This window comes from Trematomus bernacchii, unplaced genomic scaffold (genome assembly GCF_902827165.1).
Source record: "Trematomus bernacchii unplaced genomic scaffold, fTreBer1.1, whole genome shotgun sequence".
In the NCBI taxonomy this organism is placed as follows: domain Eukaryota; kingdom Metazoa; phylum Chordata; class Actinopteri; order Perciformes; family Nototheniidae; genus Trematomus; species Trematomus bernacchii.
In genome coordinates, this window is record NW_022987698.1 from 1,461,525 (window position 1) to 1,482,750 (window position 21,226).

The 21,226-nt window shown below is 38.5% G+C and overlaps 2 protein-coding genes across 3 annotated transcripts; one reads left to right on the plus strand and one right to left on the minus strand.

Moving 5' to 3' along the window:
- The first annotated feature begins 587 nt into the window (after positions 1-587).
- Positions 588-2,100, plus strand: LOC117489640. Its single transcript, XM_034139108.1, has 6 exons — positions 588-661; positions 775-837; positions 932-1,011; positions 1,649-1,779; positions 1,865-1,931; positions 2,021-2,100. Exons 1-6 carry the CDS (start codon positions 588-590, stop codon positions 2,098-2,100), a joined length of 495 nt encoding a protein of 164 aa, XP_033994999.1.
- Positions 2,101-3,236: 1,136 nt separating this feature from the next.
- Positions 3,237-12,569, minus strand: h6pd (hexose-6-phosphate dehydrogenase (glucose 1-dehydrogenase)). Of its 2 annotated transcripts, none has more exons than XM_034138844.1 (5): positions 12,476-12,569; positions 7,282-7,948; positions 7,063-7,180; positions 5,792-6,061; positions 3,237-5,189 (listed from the first exon to the last, which is right to left on the minus strand). In XM_034138844.1, exons 2-5 carry the CDS (start codon positions 7,921-7,923, stop codon positions 3,844-3,846), a joined length of 2,376 nt encoding a protein of 791 aa, XP_033994735.1. In that variant the 5' UTR covers positions 7,924-7,948; positions 12,476-12,569; the 3' UTR covers positions 3,237-3,843. The 2 variants fall into 2 exon arrangements, with proteins under 2 accessions (XP_033994735.1, XP_033994736.1); XM_034138845.1 differs by lacking the exon at positions 12,476-12,569 and adding an exon at positions 8,746-8,958.
- Between the last annotated feature and the right edge of the window lie 8,657 nt (positions 12,570-21,226).

The window sequence follows — 21,226 nt, forward strand, 5'->3', positions numbered from 1 at the left end:
TACCCATAATGTGAGGAAACGATCCTGTTCCTGTTAGTACAAAAGCCTCACAGCAGGACGTCATTCTTACTTCTTATTATAGTGCATCTTTAATATTCCAGATGGTCCTTTAAAGCATGCTTTGACCTTAAAAACAACAACCTTACATTAAAGCTTTAATGTTAAGCGTAAACAATATGAAGTAGAGCTACAACGATAAGTCGAATGGATTGGTCAAAGGACAGATAAATAATTGGCAACCATTTTGATAATCAAGTTATCATTAGTAAGTTATTTTTCATAAGTAAAACATGGCTGTTTTCAGCATCTCAAATATGGAGATGTTTTGGGGACTGACAAAACAAGACATCACTTTTGGACATTTTGTACCAATTTCTGAAATATTATAAACCAAACAATGAATCCATTCATCTAAAAAAGAAACAACACATGAATTATTGATGAACGGTATCATTAGTTGCTCTTCTATCATGCAGCAGAGGTTTCTGTACATGTGCAGCGTGAAACACAAGCCTTCCTCCTGCTCACATTTGCAGCTCCATCCAGGAGTAGTGTTACAGTAAAGTCTGCTGGAGTGTGTATCCTCCATGTTTCTCTACATGCTAATCTTCATGGCGTATCATAGCAGCCGGTGGATACCAAGGAATCAGAGGCTAAAATTGTAAGTGCTGTTTCCATGAGTCATGTTTCTGTTTTGATCTGATAGAAAAAAATGCAATGTACATTTATTCAAACGCAGGGTGTTTTACTCCTGATGTTTTATTCCATTTGTAGTCAGATAGTGAATGCAGTGTTTGCAGCTCTTGTCCTGGTCCCTCAGTTCTACGTCATGGCAAGGTAACTATAGGTCACAGCAGGTTATGGCACCATGAGTCATTTGGAGAAAAAAAAGGAAATGCTGCATTAATCATCGTACCTGTTTTGTTGAAAGTCCAAAATCCTCCAGATACTGCAGGCAGCCGCTTCTGAGCAACCTGTCAGCCTCCATCGCCTTGTCCTTCATCGCTACAGGTGAACCCATGCACATCAGACACATCTCCGAGATGTTCACCATGTGGTGGAAGAAGTATTCAGACTCTTTACTTAGCAGTTCTTATACCAGGCTGTAGGAATATACCACAACAAGTAAGAGACCTGCATTCAAGATCTGCCTTAAATAAAAGTAAGTTTGAGTACAGTTAAATGTACTTAATGTATCAACAAATTATATTTCTGGAAAAATATGTCCCATCAGTTTTACTTTAGAATTTTGTATTTACTGCAGAATTGTATTGTATTTTACTGCTGTAAATGTTAAAGGTTATGCTAATTTAAATTGTTGTTGCTCAGAAAAACACCTAATTCATCAGTTTATCAGAAACATTCAAATTAAAATAACACATTTCGAGATAAAGAGTTTTTCACTGGACAGAAAATTATAAGAAATTGTAATGAGAAATATAACCAATGCTGACAGACGGAAGTAAAGGACTAAAAAGTAAAATAAATTGCCTCTGAGATGTAGTAGAGTAGAAGACTAAAGTGCATTGAAAATGTTTACTTGAGTAAAGTACTGGGGTAAATGCACTTAGTTAAACTCCACCATGCACTATGTGTAACATACAAGCAAACAAGGAGGATACAGAGCTGACTTTAACTCCTTCAATAGGTTTTTCCGTGGTTTTCACACTGATAGACCCAGTTCCTCAGAGCCTTTGGGCCTCCTATCACGTGTTTGGGATTCTGACATGTGGACAAGGTCTCTGCACCGCCATCTTGACTCTGACAGCAGCAGCGTGTGTAAGAAACAGACTGAATATCATCATTAAAATCTGCAGAGAAACTACAGCATCAAAGTTATGTATATACATATTTACATTCACAGGCTAAAACCACCCCGGAGCTGTACTACATGTCCCTTATCCTAACTATTGCTTCTATTTTCAGTACAGGTAAAGTGTTTTTACTATAAATTGTGGGACTATGCATACATACACTGTTTTCTGCTCAAAGGAAATAACACCTGCTTGTGTCTGTTCAGGTTTTTTCATGGTGAGAGGAGGCCTCTGGTTGACTAACAGGAAGCATGTGACGGAACCGAGCAGAAACAATGAGCAGTAAAGCGGTCCAGCTGTCCCACGTTGACATCTGAAACTCCACATATTAAGATTTCATGTGGTCTCTATGCCACCGGCAGCTGGTAACTTTAAACCATGGGAAAGTGACTTAATCCCTCTCACGTTTTATCGCTCACTTCAGAAAGAACATCACAAAGCAGGTGTTTGTCTTAACGGTTAAAACGATTAGCTTTTTATTTGTTGAGGAACACTTGTTTCACAGTCAGTCAAAGTAAGTTAATAAAGGCGTAGTTTACACAGTATGATGGGTTTAATTATATACAAACACAGAACTCTGTAGTACCAAACACGATGAGAAAAGCAATATGAACAGACTATAGGAAATTGTATTCAGCTTATATCTCTCACCTTATTTTTCCAAACAATTGGGAAACGATATGAATTGAGAGTGGAATGTGAATGGAACAGGAATGGGATTGTTTTTTATTAGTGAAGCACAAAATATCTTGAATTACCTGAAACATTTCAATAACAAACATCGACATATTTTCACATTTAATTTTTTTTTTTTTAACTCTGATGACATTTCAAGTGGGTCACTGCCAGCTACAATAGAAAACACACAACTGATACATGTAGATTACACAGTGAACAGCTTGTCTGCACATTCACAGAATCACCTGAGATCATAGAAACCACCTGGATTCTTAGTTAATACATCTTTCTTCTAGTTAGAATGACTTTTGGCACCCAATTATTGTTTCAAATGATCAGATATTCTTATAGTGCTACATCGAACTACAGACATGAACTACATGTATTTGCTAGATTTTCACTATCCTCACACATAATTAGATAAACTATAACAAAAAAGTATACATTTCACCCCAACACACAAAAGTATTTGAATGAGGTTCAAACTTTAAATAAAAAAAGAAAGTACCAGTAGATTTGAACCCATTAACCACATATTGCATATACTCAATATTCCTGCCAGAAACCTGATGACATTATTGAAAAATACAGCAGTGATATTACAGTACTACCTTCTATGATGTGCATATGAATTATAAACATTCTTGCTTGATTACTAATGCTTTATATATATATATATATATATATATATATATATATATATATATATATATATATATATATATATATATATATATATATATATATATATATATATATATACGTATTTATAAGGCTCTATTCAGCAAATAAACCACATTATAAAGTTCTTTATATTGATTTTCAAGTATCATAATACTTTATAATTGCTGTTCCATTACGGACATCTTTAAGCACATCCATGTCGATAAAAATAATATTATAAAACATAATTATAATGTTTTGCTGATAATTATACCGTATAAGTTTATGATTATAATACATTATATAGCCTAACAAAACTATTATAATGTATTACAACAATAGGAACTATAGTACACTATGATCCTTGCAAAACAAACATGTCATTGAGTCTAAAGCAATAATAAAGTATGCGTTTTAATCATTTTTTATAAAGCATTATATCTATTTATTGGTGCTAATAACTATGAGTATGCAGTGCATTAAGCCGATAAGGAATTACAGGTATATTTTAAAAAACATCATAGAAAGTGTAACCATCAAGTACATGTGATTATTTCTGGTTAATGAGTTAAAACATGTAGAACTACCGGTCCTTTAAGTGCTGGCTCATATTTGCTTTCACCAATCAGCCGTCCAATTTAAGCAGCTCAATCATTTTTATTCGGATTGAAAGGTAGGAATGTGATTCTTATCCTAAAAGTGCATCATAGTCAATATACCAGACCAGTTTTCCATCGTCAGGCTTCACCCCGGTGACGGGCCACTTGTCGGGATTGTCCTTCATCCTGCTCAGCTGGGTGATCAGCTCGTGCTTGCCTTTGCCCATCACCAACAGAGCCACTGTGCGCGCCTGGTTAATGGCGCTGAAAGTGAGGCTCATGCGCTGGTGAGGCTTGACGGGGCTCTCAGTGAGGGCCGCCAGACGGTCCCCGAGCTCAGACACCTTACTGTTCGGGAACAGAGAGGCAGTGTGGCCGTCGTAGCCCACCCCCAGCAGCACAAAGTGGAAGCTGGAGCCATTGACTAGCTTTCTGACCTCTTTCTCGTACAGCAGCGCTCCTGCGTCCTCCTCCACACACAGGCGCTGGTTGAGCTGCACTGGCATGGGGTGGATGTTGAAATAAGGGATCCTCACATGCTGCAGCAGATGGTCATGCAGGCTGTGGAAGTTGGACTCCAGTTCAGTGGGAGGTACGCAGCGCTCGTCCACCATCCACACATGGGTGTCCCTCCAGGGGAAGGAGAAGTGGTGCAGGACCAGCCTGTGGAACAGAGCGAGAGGAGAGGAGCCACCGGAGAGGGCGAGATGGAAAACGCCGCCTTCACGCACCGCTGCCTCCGCTGATGCCTGGATGTCTGCGGCCAGCCTCTCCACCAGCTCCTCGGACCAGGCCGACACCATGGCAGCACTGCGGAACTTGCCTTGCATCACTTGGAAATCTTTTGCTGACGTGCCGCTCATCTGATCAGCACCGATTATCACCACCTCACTGCTGTAGCTAATGTCTTTCCCTTTCATACGCAAGTCCAGCATGTCTCCGTTGTCGGCCCCCCCGGGGTAGATGCGGGGGAAAGAGCCTGCTAGACTGCTAAGCAGGGGCGTCCATAAGCCCCAGGAGGCAAGCAGGTTTTCAGCACTAATGAAACTGTTCTTACTTCCGGCAAAAATTTGAGAAATAAGTTCTGAATAAGCTTCTCGATTCTCTGATGGGGTCTGCACATAATAGTCTGAAATAGGTAAACCTAGAACATCGACATCTGTATGCTCAGTCACTTCCTTCCACTGACCTTCCTTTAAAACGGGCTTGAATAAATTCTTACTCACAAGAATGGCTGGATATTTAAGTTGGCCGTGACCAAAGTGGAAAACTATCTGTTTGGGCTTGCAGTGAACGCTGTTGTGGTTTTGAAGACAAAAGACGTTGTTCTTGAAAAGTATGCGTGCGTATCCCACTCGCTCATCTAACATCTTCCCTGAGATCAAAATAATTGGCACACCTTCATACTGAGCCTCATCGATGTGTGCCAACACAGCTGAAAGACACAAATATAGTCACTTAGTAGCAGAAATAAATGTGTTAAGTCTTTCAATACAAACAGCCAGAGGTGGGAGAAGTACTCAGAACTTGTACTTAAGTAAAAGTAGAAGTACCAGGCGTGTAGGAATACTCTGTTACAAGTCAAATAAAAAAATTAAAATAAAGTAGAAAAAGTAAATGTACTCATTATGCAGATTGACCCATTTCAGAATAATATATATGATATGTTTTGATTATAATTATTGATGCATTAAAGTGTTATCAAAGCTGGTAAAGGTGCAGCTAGTTTTAATGACTTTGTATACTGCAGGGTAGCTTGTGAATGTTACTCCAGGTGGAACTAAAGTCTGATTTAAGACTTGATTATATTTCACATCATTAATCTGCAAAGTAACTAAAGATATAAAATAAATGTAAAAGTACAGAATTTACCTCTGAATTGTAGTAGAGTAGAAGTACAAAGTAGCATAAAATGGAAATACTCATTTAAAGTACAAGTACCTCAAAATTGTACTTAAGTACGGTACTTCAGTAAATGTACCTAGTTACTTCCCACCTCTGCAAACAGCCATAATGATAAAAAAGAAAATCTGTCACCTGCAAATGTCGGAGTGAGGCTGACGTGATCTTTGGTCTTATTCATCTCCTGCTGCACTGATGTTTTGTACGCTTGGTACTGGCCGGTCACAGCTTGGTTCTTGCCTATCGGCAGCAGATTACTGAAGATCTGCAGCTTGTTTTGCAGCACCTCCTCCGTGCTGCTCATATTCACAGGAAGCCTCATGGTCAACAGGGTCATGACCTCAGTCAGGTGGTTCTGCATCATGTCTCTGATCACCCCGTACTGGTCATAGAAGGGAATACGACCTTTAGATAAAAACAAACAAGAGAGGACATTACCCTCAAATATGTCAAAAATACTTAGAACATTATTGCAACACATCATGTAATAACTCAACAAATAGTACTACTTTTTACTCTGGTATGTATTAACCCTCACAGCTTGTATCAAACAGTTTGAATGCAAATGCAAAGTTTATTAAATAAATTACAAATTGCTGGAGTTTCACTCAAAATTGTTACAATACTTTTTTCAATAGATAGATTTTCAATAACGAACCAAAAGGAATGTCTCCATTGGTACATGTTATATATTTTTAGGAAGGCTATGAAATAGTGACACTGGATGCGGTTTTGACCAATGGCAGATCATCTTCTAATTGCTTCTTTGAAAATGAATTTTCGGTCTATTAATTTTTTAATTTGCATTTTAAGAAAATATTCACAAAGCATACATAACAAAAATAAACACATCTAGGTACATAGATTAACTACATAACAGATGACAAATACGAAAAATAATAAAATAATATTACAAATACAAGAATGGATACATTGTTAATACTCATTAATTATATTGTTCTATACTCGACCCATTTTTCCCACCTTTCCTCAAAGATATGCATTTGGTTTCTAATTCTCATAGTTGTTTTCTCCATTACATAGATTTCATTTACTAAGTTATTCCATTGTGAGTTTACCGAGTCATTATCTTTTAGCCAATTCCTTGTAATTTGTTTGATGATCGCTATTCTAATTACCAGAAATAGATAGGAATCTTTTTTTGTTTTCCCCAGTAATAGGGATAATGGGATTTGTGTTGAGAGAAATGTCCAAGATATTGGACATTTCTCTTAAAACCTTCTCTTAAGACTTCTGGGAAACAGTTTTAAGAGAATGTTGAGTCTATATTATACATGAATGCATAAAATAAACATTGTTGTTAAGATGTTCATTTTTTAACTAATGAAGGCATCCATTTTATTACATAATTTAATGTAACAAGAACTCAGGCAATTATTAATCACCTTTAACATCGAGGGTCTCTTTCAAAACAATCTCAACTCTCTCGATGTGGTGCTTGTTCCAGATGGGATCCAGATACTTCTTGTTCTCCACTCTGAATGGAAGAATCTTTGCAACCACCTTTGAACAAAAGCAGAAAAATATAAACCATGAAATCAAAAACAGCTGAATTACAGGGTCATGGGTTAAGGCACACACACATATGTAGAGGGTTTTCCTACCTGCTTCCCCAGGTAATGGTCGATTCTAAACATTTCTTCATCCTTCAGGGAGCTCCCGAGCTGAGATGCAAGAAGCTGAGCGCTCCTGAAGTCATGCCCGAAAGGTTTCTCCAGCACCACCCTCAACCACGCCCCGCTGGCCGGCCTGCAGCTGTTATTTATCTTATCAGCAATATCCGCATATGCAAAGGCAGGTACAGAGAGGTAGAAGAGCCGGCCTGCCTCTGGTATTCCCTCCTGTTGAAGCTCTTTCTCAATGTTCTTTGCCAGTTCCTGGTAGTCTTCTAAGGTCTTCAGCTGCCGATACTCAGCGAGCCGCAGGAACTGCTCCTTCAGCACGGCACAGCGATCGGGGGATGTTTCCTTTGAACAGGACACGGCCTTGACGATCTCAAAGAAGATCGGTGTGGCGGTGCTGGCAGGTGACAGTCCCCCGCCGTAGAAGGAGAAAGTGTTTCCACCACTGACCTGGTTAACGTACTGCTCGAAGAAGCCCTGCCACAGGTACCTCTTTGCCAGGTCCCCTGTGGCTCCTACGATCACCACGGAAACATGGCCGGGTCTCTGTGCCTCTGCTTTCTTCTCGCAATTTCCTCCCTGGACACTCAGAGTGACCAGGAGCAGGAGCACAGCCACAAACATGCTCTGGTCCTAACCGTCCAAACTCCTGTATGAACACAGAAATCAGAGTCATCACATCAAGGTCATTAATCAAAACCAAGCATTAAATATGTTGTTTTTAAATGAACGATTAATATGCAAATACTTGTCTTGATTACTTGCATTACTGTCCTTGACCAAAGACATTATTAGTAGAACACTCATGATTTCCTTGACCAATCGATTAGATTACTAAATCATCATAGCATTACTGTAAATCGTATGTGTTTACCAGAGAAACAGAATGATTGATCGACTAACGAGATCTGAGTCCACTAAGACCGAAACCGCCAACTAAAGTGAAAATAGAGAAACTATAACTTCCTATAATAATTACCCAGAGCCCAATGTTATGTATTGTACAAACAGCGCAAAACTCGAACATTTTAACATCATCACAAATTAAAAGGTTACAACCGTACATATGCAAGTAAAACAACCCATTACCAAAATAGTTTGCAATCAATATTTTTAAACTACTCCTACATAATCAATACGTTTTTTAGCTCTATTTTTGTGATAAAAAGCAAAAATAAACATGAAAGCTATCCTGTCACAACAACTAAATGCAATTATTTAGTAGAAAGCCTGTCTTATGAGCCACATAGCAAAAACAACAACAACTGGCAAATAAAATCCAAGTGACATTTTTAACAATGCATACATGTAGACTGTAGAGAGTGTCAAAAATCCATGAATGTAAACAAAACTTGAAAGTCACGGAACAAAAGCCAATGCAGATAAATAATGTGACCACTATGTAAAGCAATAGTCTATATAACCTTTAAATACACTTAAACTTACACAAATCTCCAAAGACAATATAGATAAACAATAAATCCCTCTGCAATGTCTCCTTCTGCAGCCGTTTGAAAGTCTCCTGAGAGCGGGCGATGTGGTGCAGTAATGTCGTTACGGAGTAATCATCAGTGGGTACTGGTGAAGGGTAGACTTTGCACTTTGCCCAGGGCCATTGAACTTCCCGTAAAAACGTCCCACTGTTGATAGAGTGATGGGAAAGTCCAACTAACTTATTTTGCAACAATCTAAACAAATGTGTGTAGCAAGATAGGAAAATCTGCAAAACGCTTCCATCAGATAATAGGTTAACCAGGTCAGATAGGGTGATGAACAAAGCACCTAACACACTCAGAGCTGTAAGGACCGTGCAGCGAGGACAATGGACTCCCTTCATGACCATGTGTGCTTTTGCCTATCAACACAATGTTATCATGGTCAGTTCACAACGACACAGTTCAGTGAGAAATCAACTGCACACACACACAGTTTTCCTAAGACAAAAGAGTTAAACACCGACAAGCCTTAATCCTGTGCTGCACTGAAAAACACCTGACAAATCACTTGGTTCATATTTAACATCAGTGATGCTGTGAATCAAACAAACTGTTATACCTGTAGTACTTTAGGTCTGTAAGTGAAAACCCTACACCTGTGTGCTGTCAGACCTTGAAGAAGAAAAATATACAAATATATGCAAGAACTTTTGAGCGACTTTGACAAGAACAATCTGCAGGTCTCCCTTGAAAAAGAGATCTATGATCTCAATGGGACCAATCTGGTTAAATAAAGGTTTGAAATGAAATGAAATGAACAATTTAAATTCTGCTATTGACAAGAAACAACAACAGAGAGGCCAGTTTTAAAGCGATTTCAAGGTTAAGAAGGAAATTAAAGCTTGCTTTGACTAACCTGGTGTTAATTCTTAGTTAGGTATCAGGGTCACAACAGTTTCAAAGATTTGCAGCCTGAATTATTTGAACACCCTGTCTGGCCATAGATAAATAGCAAACATTTAATGCATTAGCACAAATGATGTTCTTGCTCTTAACTGAAAAAAGCACCAGGCTTGAGACGTTTTTCACGTGTAAAATCCCACATCTTAAAAGTGTTGTTCTTCCTTAATTGAAGAAAAATAAAATCTCATCAGAAACAAAAAGTCGAGAGACTGAAAACTGTACACGCCACGGTATGAAGTTCATTTAATGATAAAGAGCAACATCTGGAATCCCTGTGTTCCTCAATCTTGTTTACACAGTGCCAGTGCTAGCAGCTGAATATCAGGTCTGATTTACTTTGTGAGAGATTACATGAGACACACTATTTACTCTTCCTTAAACCATTAACAAATATCCCACGGTAAATAAGGATTGACAACATACACAAGTCAGCAGGAACATTATATTTAGGCTTTTTGTCAAACACAAACTATTTTCAAACTACATGCAACTTGTAATCTTATCTTTTTCGTATTAGCTTCAAGGTCATTTTTATGCTTATTTGCCCGCAGGAATCCATGAAGTTGCATATCATCTGAAAATACACTGTTTTCGTTCAGCTTTTTATTTTATTCCAGTCGAGAATTGATCTGGTTAATTCCAACACATGACTTCTCTTCAGTCACAAGCTTCTTTTATTTTCTATCTGCATAGAAAATCTTACCCCTCACCACCTACACACTCCAAAATGATTACCATATCCATCAAACTTGCTATGAAAAGTAGCTTAAAAAAGGGCATCTCCTCCTGAAGACATCATCACACAGCACATATTCAATGACTTTTATTCTAGTGACATTTTGAGGAAGTCTCTTAAAGGATTAATTTTGGCAATCAGAGCTACCAAGACCACATTTACCTCTGAATTCAACATCAGTTAAACGTAGCACGTGAAAAACAGCATGTAGTCATGTCAAATTGTAAATGTATAATACTAAATAACTAGATAACTGTCTCAGGTCATTAGTAATTTTGTATGAATGATACCGATAGCAACTTTATGTGGAGATCTCCACCATGATACTGCAAGACAGGCAGCCTGCAGGGACAACCTTGATTCTAAGTATTGTTTTAAAACGTTTTTTAAAAGATTTGTATTGAGAAAAAGTGATTTTCTTTTCAGTTGGATATCTAGTATTCCAACTTGAGGGAATAAAGCAGTTTACATGTGTGACTTAGATTTAAAGGTGGGGTAGGTAAGTTTGAGAAACCGGCTCGAGATACACTTTTTGTTATATTCCATGGAATGCTCTTAATATCCCGATAGCAATGAATATCTTAAGTGCTTTGACAAAAAATCCATAAAAATATGTCATCTGTGGAAGCCGTAATACTGTAAAAAGCACGACCAATCATTTTAGCCGGCCCGGCTAAGATGACTGGATGGCCTACCTGCCTGTCAGCCTTCCATCTGTGCACAAACGTATCTCGTGCCCTCATTGGTCATGTGCACGTTCGTGTGTGTTGGAGGAGGGGCTCTGTAAGGAAGTGGCAGATTTTTTCCGGCTGTGTATTTTCAAATTCTTGCGCACTCGAGCTGGTTTCTCCAAAATTACCGACCCCACCTTTAACTATCAATAAAAATAATAATACATTTGTGCAGTTCAAGTATAATTACATTACAAGAAAGGACTAAATGCAGGTGATGGGGTGCGCAAGGCCTCCAGTAGCCTATACTACATTCAGTGTGAAATGAAAAGTAGTAATAATACTAGAAGTATTCTTTCATGCAGACTTTGCCAAAAGCTTTGTTTGGCTCTCGTAAAGCAGCATGGTCCACAGGTATGTCCATTGTTTGTGTCTGCTCCCCTGACCCTCACAGTGTGTGTGCGTGTGTGCATGCCACTGCTGCAAGTCAGCCTGAATCACAACACAAATGTACTGCAGGTCAAAACGCTCCCTGAATGCGTCATGTATAAACGTGCACTAAATCCATGGCTAAATCCTGTTCCTCATGCAACATTTGTTTTTATGTCACTGTAGTCTTGCTAAACAGGAAACAAAACATCACAGATATGAACGTAAGGGGGTTGTAACAAATGGTTTAACAACACAATGAGCTGCATGAATGAAAGTTAAAGAAATGTAACCACTCATCATGGCTCGTCGTGAACGTAAGTAATAATAATAATAATAATTCATTTATTTTATATAGGCCCTTTCAAGGCTCTCAAGGTCGTATTTGTACAATACATAAAAAACAAGATACACAATAGACAACACCAGCATAAGAAACATAAACAAGACAATGCAGTATATAAATCAATCAATCAAATAACCAAATAAATAAAAACAGAGGATGTGTGATGGATAATGATCAGGGTGGATATGAGAGTGTGAAGAGATATGTTTTGAGGCGTGATTTGAAAATGGGGAGAGAGTCAGTGTTGCGGATGTCAGGTGGGAGGGAGTTACACACAAGTAAATACACTCATCCACACACTCTCTGTTTGGAGAGCACATTAAGATCCTTTGGTGAAGCAGACTCGTTAATATTTACAATGACTTTCCCTGCAGTCGATCATTTTACAACACAACACACCACACCACACCACACCGACACCTGCTAGCTGTCAAACTTCCGCTAGCGTTACACACACTGCTCCTCAATCATTTTCCTTATGTCTGCAACAATAGTATCCCTAATACATGGGGAGACAGAGACTACAAGACGGAAGAGAGACATATATTGTAAAGGAAGCGGAGAAACTACTTAAAATGTTAATTGAATTACGAACCTGCCCCGTGGTGACATAAATGAACGACTCGGTGCCATGGATGTATAATAAGAACACCGTCAGTAAACGCTTCCTGCTCCAGTCACGTGATCCGGCACTGCTCAGGCTGCTGCTGATGGAGGCGTTATAATGTGTTTTTGTATACGAATAGCAAATCTATACAATTGAAAGAATATGAATAGTATATCTGAGTCAAATTGATCCGTGGACTTAAGGCATGTTCCAGTTAAAAGTAGGCTTAGTTTATTTAATTGTAACCATGCATTCAGTAGCAGTGGCTTTTTCTCCTGGAGGCCAAGGGAAGCCAGGCTTCCCCTGTTTTTTCGGATTGTAGTTATAATTTTAATAAATAAATAAAAAACACTTCGTTTAGTTTCGGAAATTCTTCTTTGCTGTGTGTTGCTGCCGGTCCATCTCTCCCCCATTCTCATTGAGTATTTTACAAAGAGTGAAACAGCGCCCCTCTAGATGTTATGGTAAAACAGTAGATTGCACTCACTGTTGCTAGAGGAGGCCAGCCGAAATTGGCTTCCCTTGGTGAAAAAAAATGGAGGGATTGACCAATCAGACGAGACCCACGTCATGCCCCTGCCAACCTGTGATTAGTCAGGGCCAGCGCCGTATAGATAGGATATTTTTAGATATCTAGTATTCCAACTTGAGGGAATAAAGCAGTTTACATGTAGTGGTGGCTGGTGGAAAATATTTTAGGTGGGGCTGTGGAAATGGTGATCAAACAATACTAGGGGGGTCCTGGGGGATGCTCCCCCGGTAATTTCTTTTGAGAAAAGACCCCTTAAATGATGACTTCTGGTGATGTTAGAGGGGGGGAAGGACAATTTGAGGCTTAAAAATATGAGAAGACTGATCAATACCTCCATAACTTCAGTGTGGTTAGAGCTATGAATCTTCCAAAACTTCCAAACACCTTGTCCTGGACATAGTTTCTACAGCATAAACTGTGCAACAGTACAGTATGCCCACACAAACTGCAGAACACCGGGGCTTTGGGAACACTGATTTAATTCCCATTTAACCTGTTAAGGGGCTTTTTCCCCCCGTTTTTTTTCTCACGAAACTGTGTCTCAGGGCTTCTTAAAATGTAATAAACTATTCATGTGTCCTACTCAGAGGAAACGCATCTAACTGATGATATGAACCATGTTTACCGAAACAAAACACAAGTCTCACAAGAAGCGTCTAAATGAGCCCTGAGCGAAAAAATGATAACGCACTCTAGGTATAAATCAATCGATATACTTATCGGATATGCACAAACAAGCTTACAAACTGAGATTCCACAAATTCTAGAAATATAAGTATCATCACTGAGCGATCAGAACTCGCGACAGGGGAAGCAAATACAGACATCACACAACGTAGCTTTAGGTAGAAAAAGATATGCTCACCTTTTGCAGAATAACAATTCTGATCAAAAACGAGAAAAACGCAGCTGAAGGTTGTTCAGCTGCTGCTGTTGTGATGGGGTGGGCGAGGCCTCCAGTATACTACATTCAATGTGAAATTAAACGTAGTAATAATACTAGAAGTATTCTTTCATGCAGACTTTGCCAAAAGCTTTGTTTGGCTCTCGTAAAGCAGCTTAGTTAAATTAGACGTATGGATTTAAGGAATTAAATGAAGTAGTAGTGGATGTGCATGCCTGTCTTTTTCTGCAAAGTTTAATTCTATTGGCCTACAGTCATGAATTACAAGTATTGTTTAAGACAAGCAATATAGCAATTTCTCCATAAAATAAACATTTATTTTATCATAAATTAAAAGGGTTAGAGTATTATATTATGACACATCTCTACGATTGTTTGCACAATACCTTAAAATAACAGATGACCTTTAGCACATTTAAATGAATGTACTTGTGTTTTTTCCTGAATAATTCACCAACTTCAACTCAAGTATTTGATATGATGTATTGTGTGTCTGTCACTGGGGGGCAGCTGTGCACTGCAGGGTTTTGTCCACACAAGAGGGACCTCTGTTGGTGTCAGTGTGCTATAGCTGCTTGTTGCCACTTCAGCCGTTGACTTTTCAGTTTGAAACTCATCAATCAAATGCCATCAGCTCTGAAGCACCAACGCAAACTGGCAAACAACAGCTGTACTCCGAGATGTCAACAACGGCCAATGCATAGTGACTGATCACGACAGGGATACATTAGCTAGGAGCTAAAGTGACTCAGAAATGTGGGTAATTCAGATCCTATAAGTGTGTAATAAACACAACACAAACACTAAAAGTGCTTACAATTATTATTATTCTGTCCTTGTAACAGCATTTGTCATTCATAGTTTAGGTTATGTTATATTCAATGTTGTAAACGTATTCAAATGTAAAGCATGCACAACTCAAATGCATTTACAGCTTTTAAATGCAATCAGATTTATTTGTAAAAAATTGACCTTATTCCAACTGTTGTGTCCGTCAATTTAGTTAATAAGGTTATAGGTCAGTTCATTTATAAATGAATAATTTGCAGGTTACGGGCCATTCATTTCATCTGCAAACATTAATGATGATTGTTTATTGACTTGCCCCCTGGCTTGTCATTTTGCAAAACTGGCCTCTTGCAAAACAAAATCACAATAGTACAAACTGCTGACTTTGAGTGGATAAACATTAGCTCCTGTTTGCTCTGCATTGTACAGCTGTCTCCCTCTGAATCCAGACCTACCTCAAACAAAGCAGGTGCCCTTTTGGCCAAAGAATGATCCGATTGTTGTTGACCACACTGCCAGCCGCCCTCCCTGGTCCTCCCTTTCCTCCTCTGAACAGTTGTGGTCGTTACAGCGCATACCATGATTCAGCAGCTATGGCCCTTATACACATATACAGTATATAGATAAGTGAGCGGCTGAAATTAGACAACCATTTAGAAACGTTGATGCTTTATTTAAAATTGTCAGACCGTAAGTTATTTTCTTTTCCAGCAAGAAGGTTTTGGATTGTTAGGAATTTTATTTATTAGTTAATTTAGCAGGGACAGTGCTCATTAAAAGGCATTTCTGTAAGAGTTAGCCAAGAGGTAACATTTCATCTGTAGGCTCTTGATGTTCTCATTTTATAAGAGAACAATCTTTACAATATGTAAATTACTTGCTAGCTAAATCAAATAATTGTAGGTCTATAAAATGTCAGAAGAAATTTGAAAAATGTCCATCTCATTTTCCCAGTGTCCAAGGCTCAGGTCAAAACAGTCCAAAACTTAAATATTTTCAATTTTAATATTATACATAATAGGGGAAATCTCCAAAGAAGAGAGGCTACTTATTTTCTGCTGTTTCAAGAGCGGTTCTTCAGTGACAGCTAGATACTTTTCCAGTTTAGGAAGATGGTGTGATAAGATCGAAATATAATTTGGTAACTGCTGTTTCTAAGTTTCTAAATGAGTTTAACAGCTTAACAAAATGTTCTTGCCTTTTTAACACTGCTCTTCACACACACACACACACACACACACACACACACACACACACACACACACACACACACACACACACACACACACACACACACACACACACACACACACACACACAAAGACACCGATACCTTACAAACAGCTGTAATGCCTGTGATAAAATTGTAGCGCCCTCCCAAGTTGGCTAGTCAGTGTGAAATGTAAACAGTAAACAGGATGGAGCATCCTGTGTGTGAGTGCTTGTGAGTGTGTGTCTGTCTCACAGACTGTGTGCGTGTGTGTGTGTGTGTGTGTGTGTGTGTGTGTGTGTGTGTGTGTGTGTGTGTGTGTGTGTGTGTGTGTGTGTGTGTGTGTGTGTGTGTGTGTGTGTGTGTGTGTGTGTGTGTGTGTGTGGAGGGGAGGGAATGGGTTAGCTGCTAAGGGGAGAATGAGCCCATGCAGAGCGTGCTACCCCAGCTGTCACTGCTATAACTTCAGACTTGAGAGACCACAGGACGCAAGCTGTAGGGCCACTGTGTGTGTGTGTGTGTGTGTGTGTGTGTGTGTGTGTGTGTGTGTGTGTGTGTGTGTGTGTGTGTGTGTGTGTGTGTGTGTGTGTGTGTTGTCGCCCACACCCCCCAGGCATTCCCCACAGCCCCTGGCTTCCTTCCTCCCCTTTGTTAAGCCTGTGAGGCAGACTTCGTCAAGCTGAGCACACAAACGAATGCATATGAATGTGTGCTGTCATCTTTATTAGGCCCCTTTGCCAACACCCATTACATTTAACACGGGTCTTTACTGAGGAGATTTCACTTTCTTGGTCTCGTCCCCCCCACTCCTGCCAGACGAGGAGGATTACAGTGACCCCAGCCTGGGATAGAGTTGAATACACAACCTGTTATACGAGAACATAATACTGAGCAATGAACAAAGGCAGATATTTTAAATAGTTTTTTATGACTGGTTATTTGATATGGGACTTTAAAGGGTAAGGTAATTTGTGGTGGTTTTATATTTCAAAGGTGAGAAAACCTTTCTTTGGATTCTTACTAAAATATCTGCCTGTACCTACAGCGTTAACTGCTCTTTGATGAGGTCAGTGCCAATGCAGGCAGCGATGAGTGATCAGGGCGATGCCACAAAGATGAATGTATGACTAATGCTCCCTGTTTTTAACCACATTCTCACATTTCTTCCCATCATAAGAGAAAAACGTGTCGGAGCTTGTTCTATCTCTTGTTTCTGAACGCTACACTGCACACAACATATCCCATGTAGACAACAGACACCCACCCCAAATTCCAGTGCAGAGAGGTAGTGTTTTTCACAGGTGGCATGTGGAGCTTTTAAAATGAGATGACTGGGAACATAGAGGGGGAAAAAACAATGGCTTTTCAGTGCAGACAACAGAGCACTGAATGAAGGAGCTTCCTCAACAGCCATCCTGTTTGTGGGGAACATAAAAGGAGACTGGTTTGGGATTGGTTTTATGGTGTTATAATTATTAGCGCACACTTTTGTTGGCAGATTCTTTACAATGTGTGTTTTATTCAGCTTTGGAGAGAGACATTATGTACCTGTATTGACCTCACAAAGATTAGTGACTTCCTAGTCTCTGTTGTAGTTTATTTGAGTCAAGCTTATCAGTACATGGTTCCATACAGTGTCAATACACGCAGTGAATTGAACAGTGTCCTGTTGTTTGGCTAAGATAACTCATGTTTTTGTCGTCACACACAAGATTGTTTTGACCTTGTGTGATTTTTATGTTATCAGAAGGATTACACACTCCTTGTGGGTTGAATAGCTTTATAAAACCCCACCGGATTATCTCAAAAATGCAATGTCTCCTTTAGTGTTGTTCCAGACCTCTGAATCATTTATTTTGTGTTGTTTAAATCCAGTCTGATTATCTGGCTAAAGTCAGATAGACAAGAATGAAAAGCAGAAACCTCCACATTATTTTATTGCAAGCAGACTTTTAAAATATATTATTTATAAAAATAAAGATGAAACCGCTCTTTCAAGCTCAGGAATGTTGCTTTATTGAAAGGCCCAAAAGTATGTATTTGTATTTGAGACAAATAGGACTTTTTTTAAACACCAACAAAATAAATAAGCAACTAATAAAAGCAGTGTAGAAATGTAATGTGAGTACATTTATGTAATTGCCTTAAGCACACTTTTGTTTGCTTCCTCTTTTTATTCCAACATCTTTATCTACCAGTTACATTTATTAGTTACTTTATTGGTTAAAAATACAAAATACATGATTATTTTATAGAATACAATACATTGTCATTAATACCAACCCAACATTATATGCAGTTAACTTTAACATCAAATGACTGCTTGTACAGTATATTAAAGCGTCAATGATAATGATTCCTTAAGAAATCAGGTAATACTTTTAATTCATATTAAATTACATTTGGCAATACTTTATGCCAATAAAGCTTTTTGAATTTGAAATCATGAAACACTTGCATTACTTTTATACTTTAAGTTAATTTAGTTTCAAATACTTCTGACCTTTACTTAAGTGACAGTACTTGCAGCACATTTACTGGTAAATGATTACTATTGGTGACTGTGGATTTCTATTTTACTTAAGTAAATAATCTGAGTACTTCTTTCTTTACTGATGGTTAGGCTGTAGTCATCAGAACAAATAAACAAAGGCGTGAATCCGTTAGTTCTTAACAAGGGTTGGGGGCCTCACTGAGATGGTGGGAAACAGTAGGTGCATTTCGTGTTGGCAGTACACAAAAACTCCCCGGTGCTTTCTTTAATCCACCTCTCTGTTTGCTGATACCACGAGAAGTGTAAGGAAAGCAGGGGGTGTGAGGGGGGCAGGCTCTGAATGACATGGCATTGCTGCTCCGGCCTGCCATTCACTGACCCACAAAATGCAGACCCAGCCCCCAGTGTGAAGTACTTTTGTGTTGTCATCACCCTCACAAGCCTGCGACCAGAGGAGGAGGGGGTGTTAGGGCGCTGATGTGAGTCTGCTCTCCAGCAGCACGCATGCACAGTTAGGTGGATAAAAAGAAGCCTGTATTGTAATGAAAGCATTTGCATACTTGTGTGTTAGAGAGGGTGTTAACCTTTGACTCCTTTGAGAACTGGGTGACAACAGAAACCACTTTTCAGAACCTAAGCATTAACACACTTGAAAATAACACCTTAGCGTACCTCGTTGTGTATCAAAACCGTTAAAGTGAGGAGAGAAAGGCAGCGTGAGTGCTTAAGATGGAGAGTTTCCTTCAAGTGGCAGTTCACACTCAAAACAGAGTGTGTCAGAGCATTTGCAAGTGAGGATTTCTGGATCTTTAGCGTTGTGTTGGCCTTTCTGAGTTTGAAAAACAGATCCCACTTTCTATATCCCGAAGATACAAATTGTGAAATATAGTTGACTAAAATAAGTGATACTTGAACGTGTAATACTGATATTTGTGGAGGCTTAGGTTGACAAACAGCTGAGGAAAATATAATTCAAACAGCCTTTTTTCTGCTGCAGGAACCATGTTTGAAATGTAAGTTGTTGTACCATTGTGAGTAAAAAGTTCACAATGATATTCATTATGTAACATTAAAAAACAAAACAATCTACATGTCATTATGAGGCTAAGGCGCATCTTAATTTGCAGTGCATGATTTATTAAGAAAGGGACAGTTTTGTTCTTCTTTTCCCGTCGTGTTGAAATTATCATGTCAAACTACATTTAGTTTTTGTAAGCAGTTGAAGTTATTGTGATTTGAAGGTCGGAAAGCCATAAATCAGCCCACACTTAACTTGTTAATCTATTATTTAACCAACATCTTTCACTCCGCCTGTTGTATGATTAATGTCCGTGTATAGTAACGTTGGACAAGACAATGTCCGCCTCTTCAGTTGATATTTTGGGAGGTCTTTGTCAGGGTGTCTGGCTGTGTTTGGCTCTCAAATTGAGGGGCTCTTCTTTCCAAGTACGCGGCGCTTCACAGCGAAGACTTGACTCTGAAATTCCTCAAGATAAGAGTTGCTAGGTGATGCTATTGTTAGATCTTCTTTGTGGACACATATTCATACCCGAATTGTAAGGTTCTCTATGAGGAGCGTCTCATTAATAGTCATATATTCATACCAGGCCACCCCCTCCTACTTGACCCCTCCTTTACCAGTCGTGGGAAAGACAAGTCCTGGGCGACATTTGGAGGATTCGGGCAATTACTTGGAGACGGTCGGAAAGATTGTCCAGCTTAAACACGCTTTCATATGGAAAGACTGGTAAAGCTCAAACATATTTGTACAGTAAACTGACACATATTGTTCGCTACATACAGAACTTCCATTTCTCGTCCCAGCAGAGATAGAGGGTCCCTAAACGTATATTTAAACACCAAGTGCAAATGTATCCGAGCTGGACTGAGTTGGCATCTATGCACTGGTTTAGCTCAGTGCTCTGTCTTTAATTACATTCCCATGCCATGTGCAAGACACCAAATCTACTGTTAATACAAATAAAATAAAAATCAGAGAGAGAGAGTTGAAGGAAAATCTTTGACATACTCTTTGCTGTTTCATCTTTATTATAAACTATTTTTTAAGAAAAAAAATGCCTGTATTACTTTGTTTAAATATAGTCAAAGCTTAACATTTAATAATTAAACAGAGTAAAATTCAGTGTATTGCTCCACATTACTGAAGACAGGTCCATTATAACAATGTAAATACTAATTTGTTAAACAATAGCAATTATCATTATACTTACCTTCAGAAAATCACATTTGAAAGTTACTACATATAAGTACACAAGTGCAATTTTATGGTACTTATATTTGACTTGCTTACTTACATTTGAATGGCTTTCTTAAATACAACTTGTACTTTGGTTGAATTGTTCTATACTTTGGTACTTTTATTTATTTCTTGTATTTTTGTTATAATTGTAGTATCTGTAGTTTTTCCTTGAGTCAATTTAAACACTTTACCGACTGAAATATTATTAATACCAAATATTATATTTTTTACCACAAAGGTAAGGCCTAAGTGACGAATAAACAAACAAGGGCTGCACCCATTTGAGTTAATTGTACTGTAAATTAGCAAGGTAATGATGTGTGTGTATTAGTCAGTATTAGTACATTGTAGTTTGTGTATTGTGTGATGTGTATTTCATTGTATTTCCATATTAGTATTATGGTTTTATGATGGTGTGATGACCCTATAAGCTTTATATTTGAATTACACTTACTTGTGAAAGACAGACATTAAAATTAACAATATGTAAGATTATATGTAGGCCTATAGACTTTGACATGATATGGATCTATTAATTAACAAATATTGA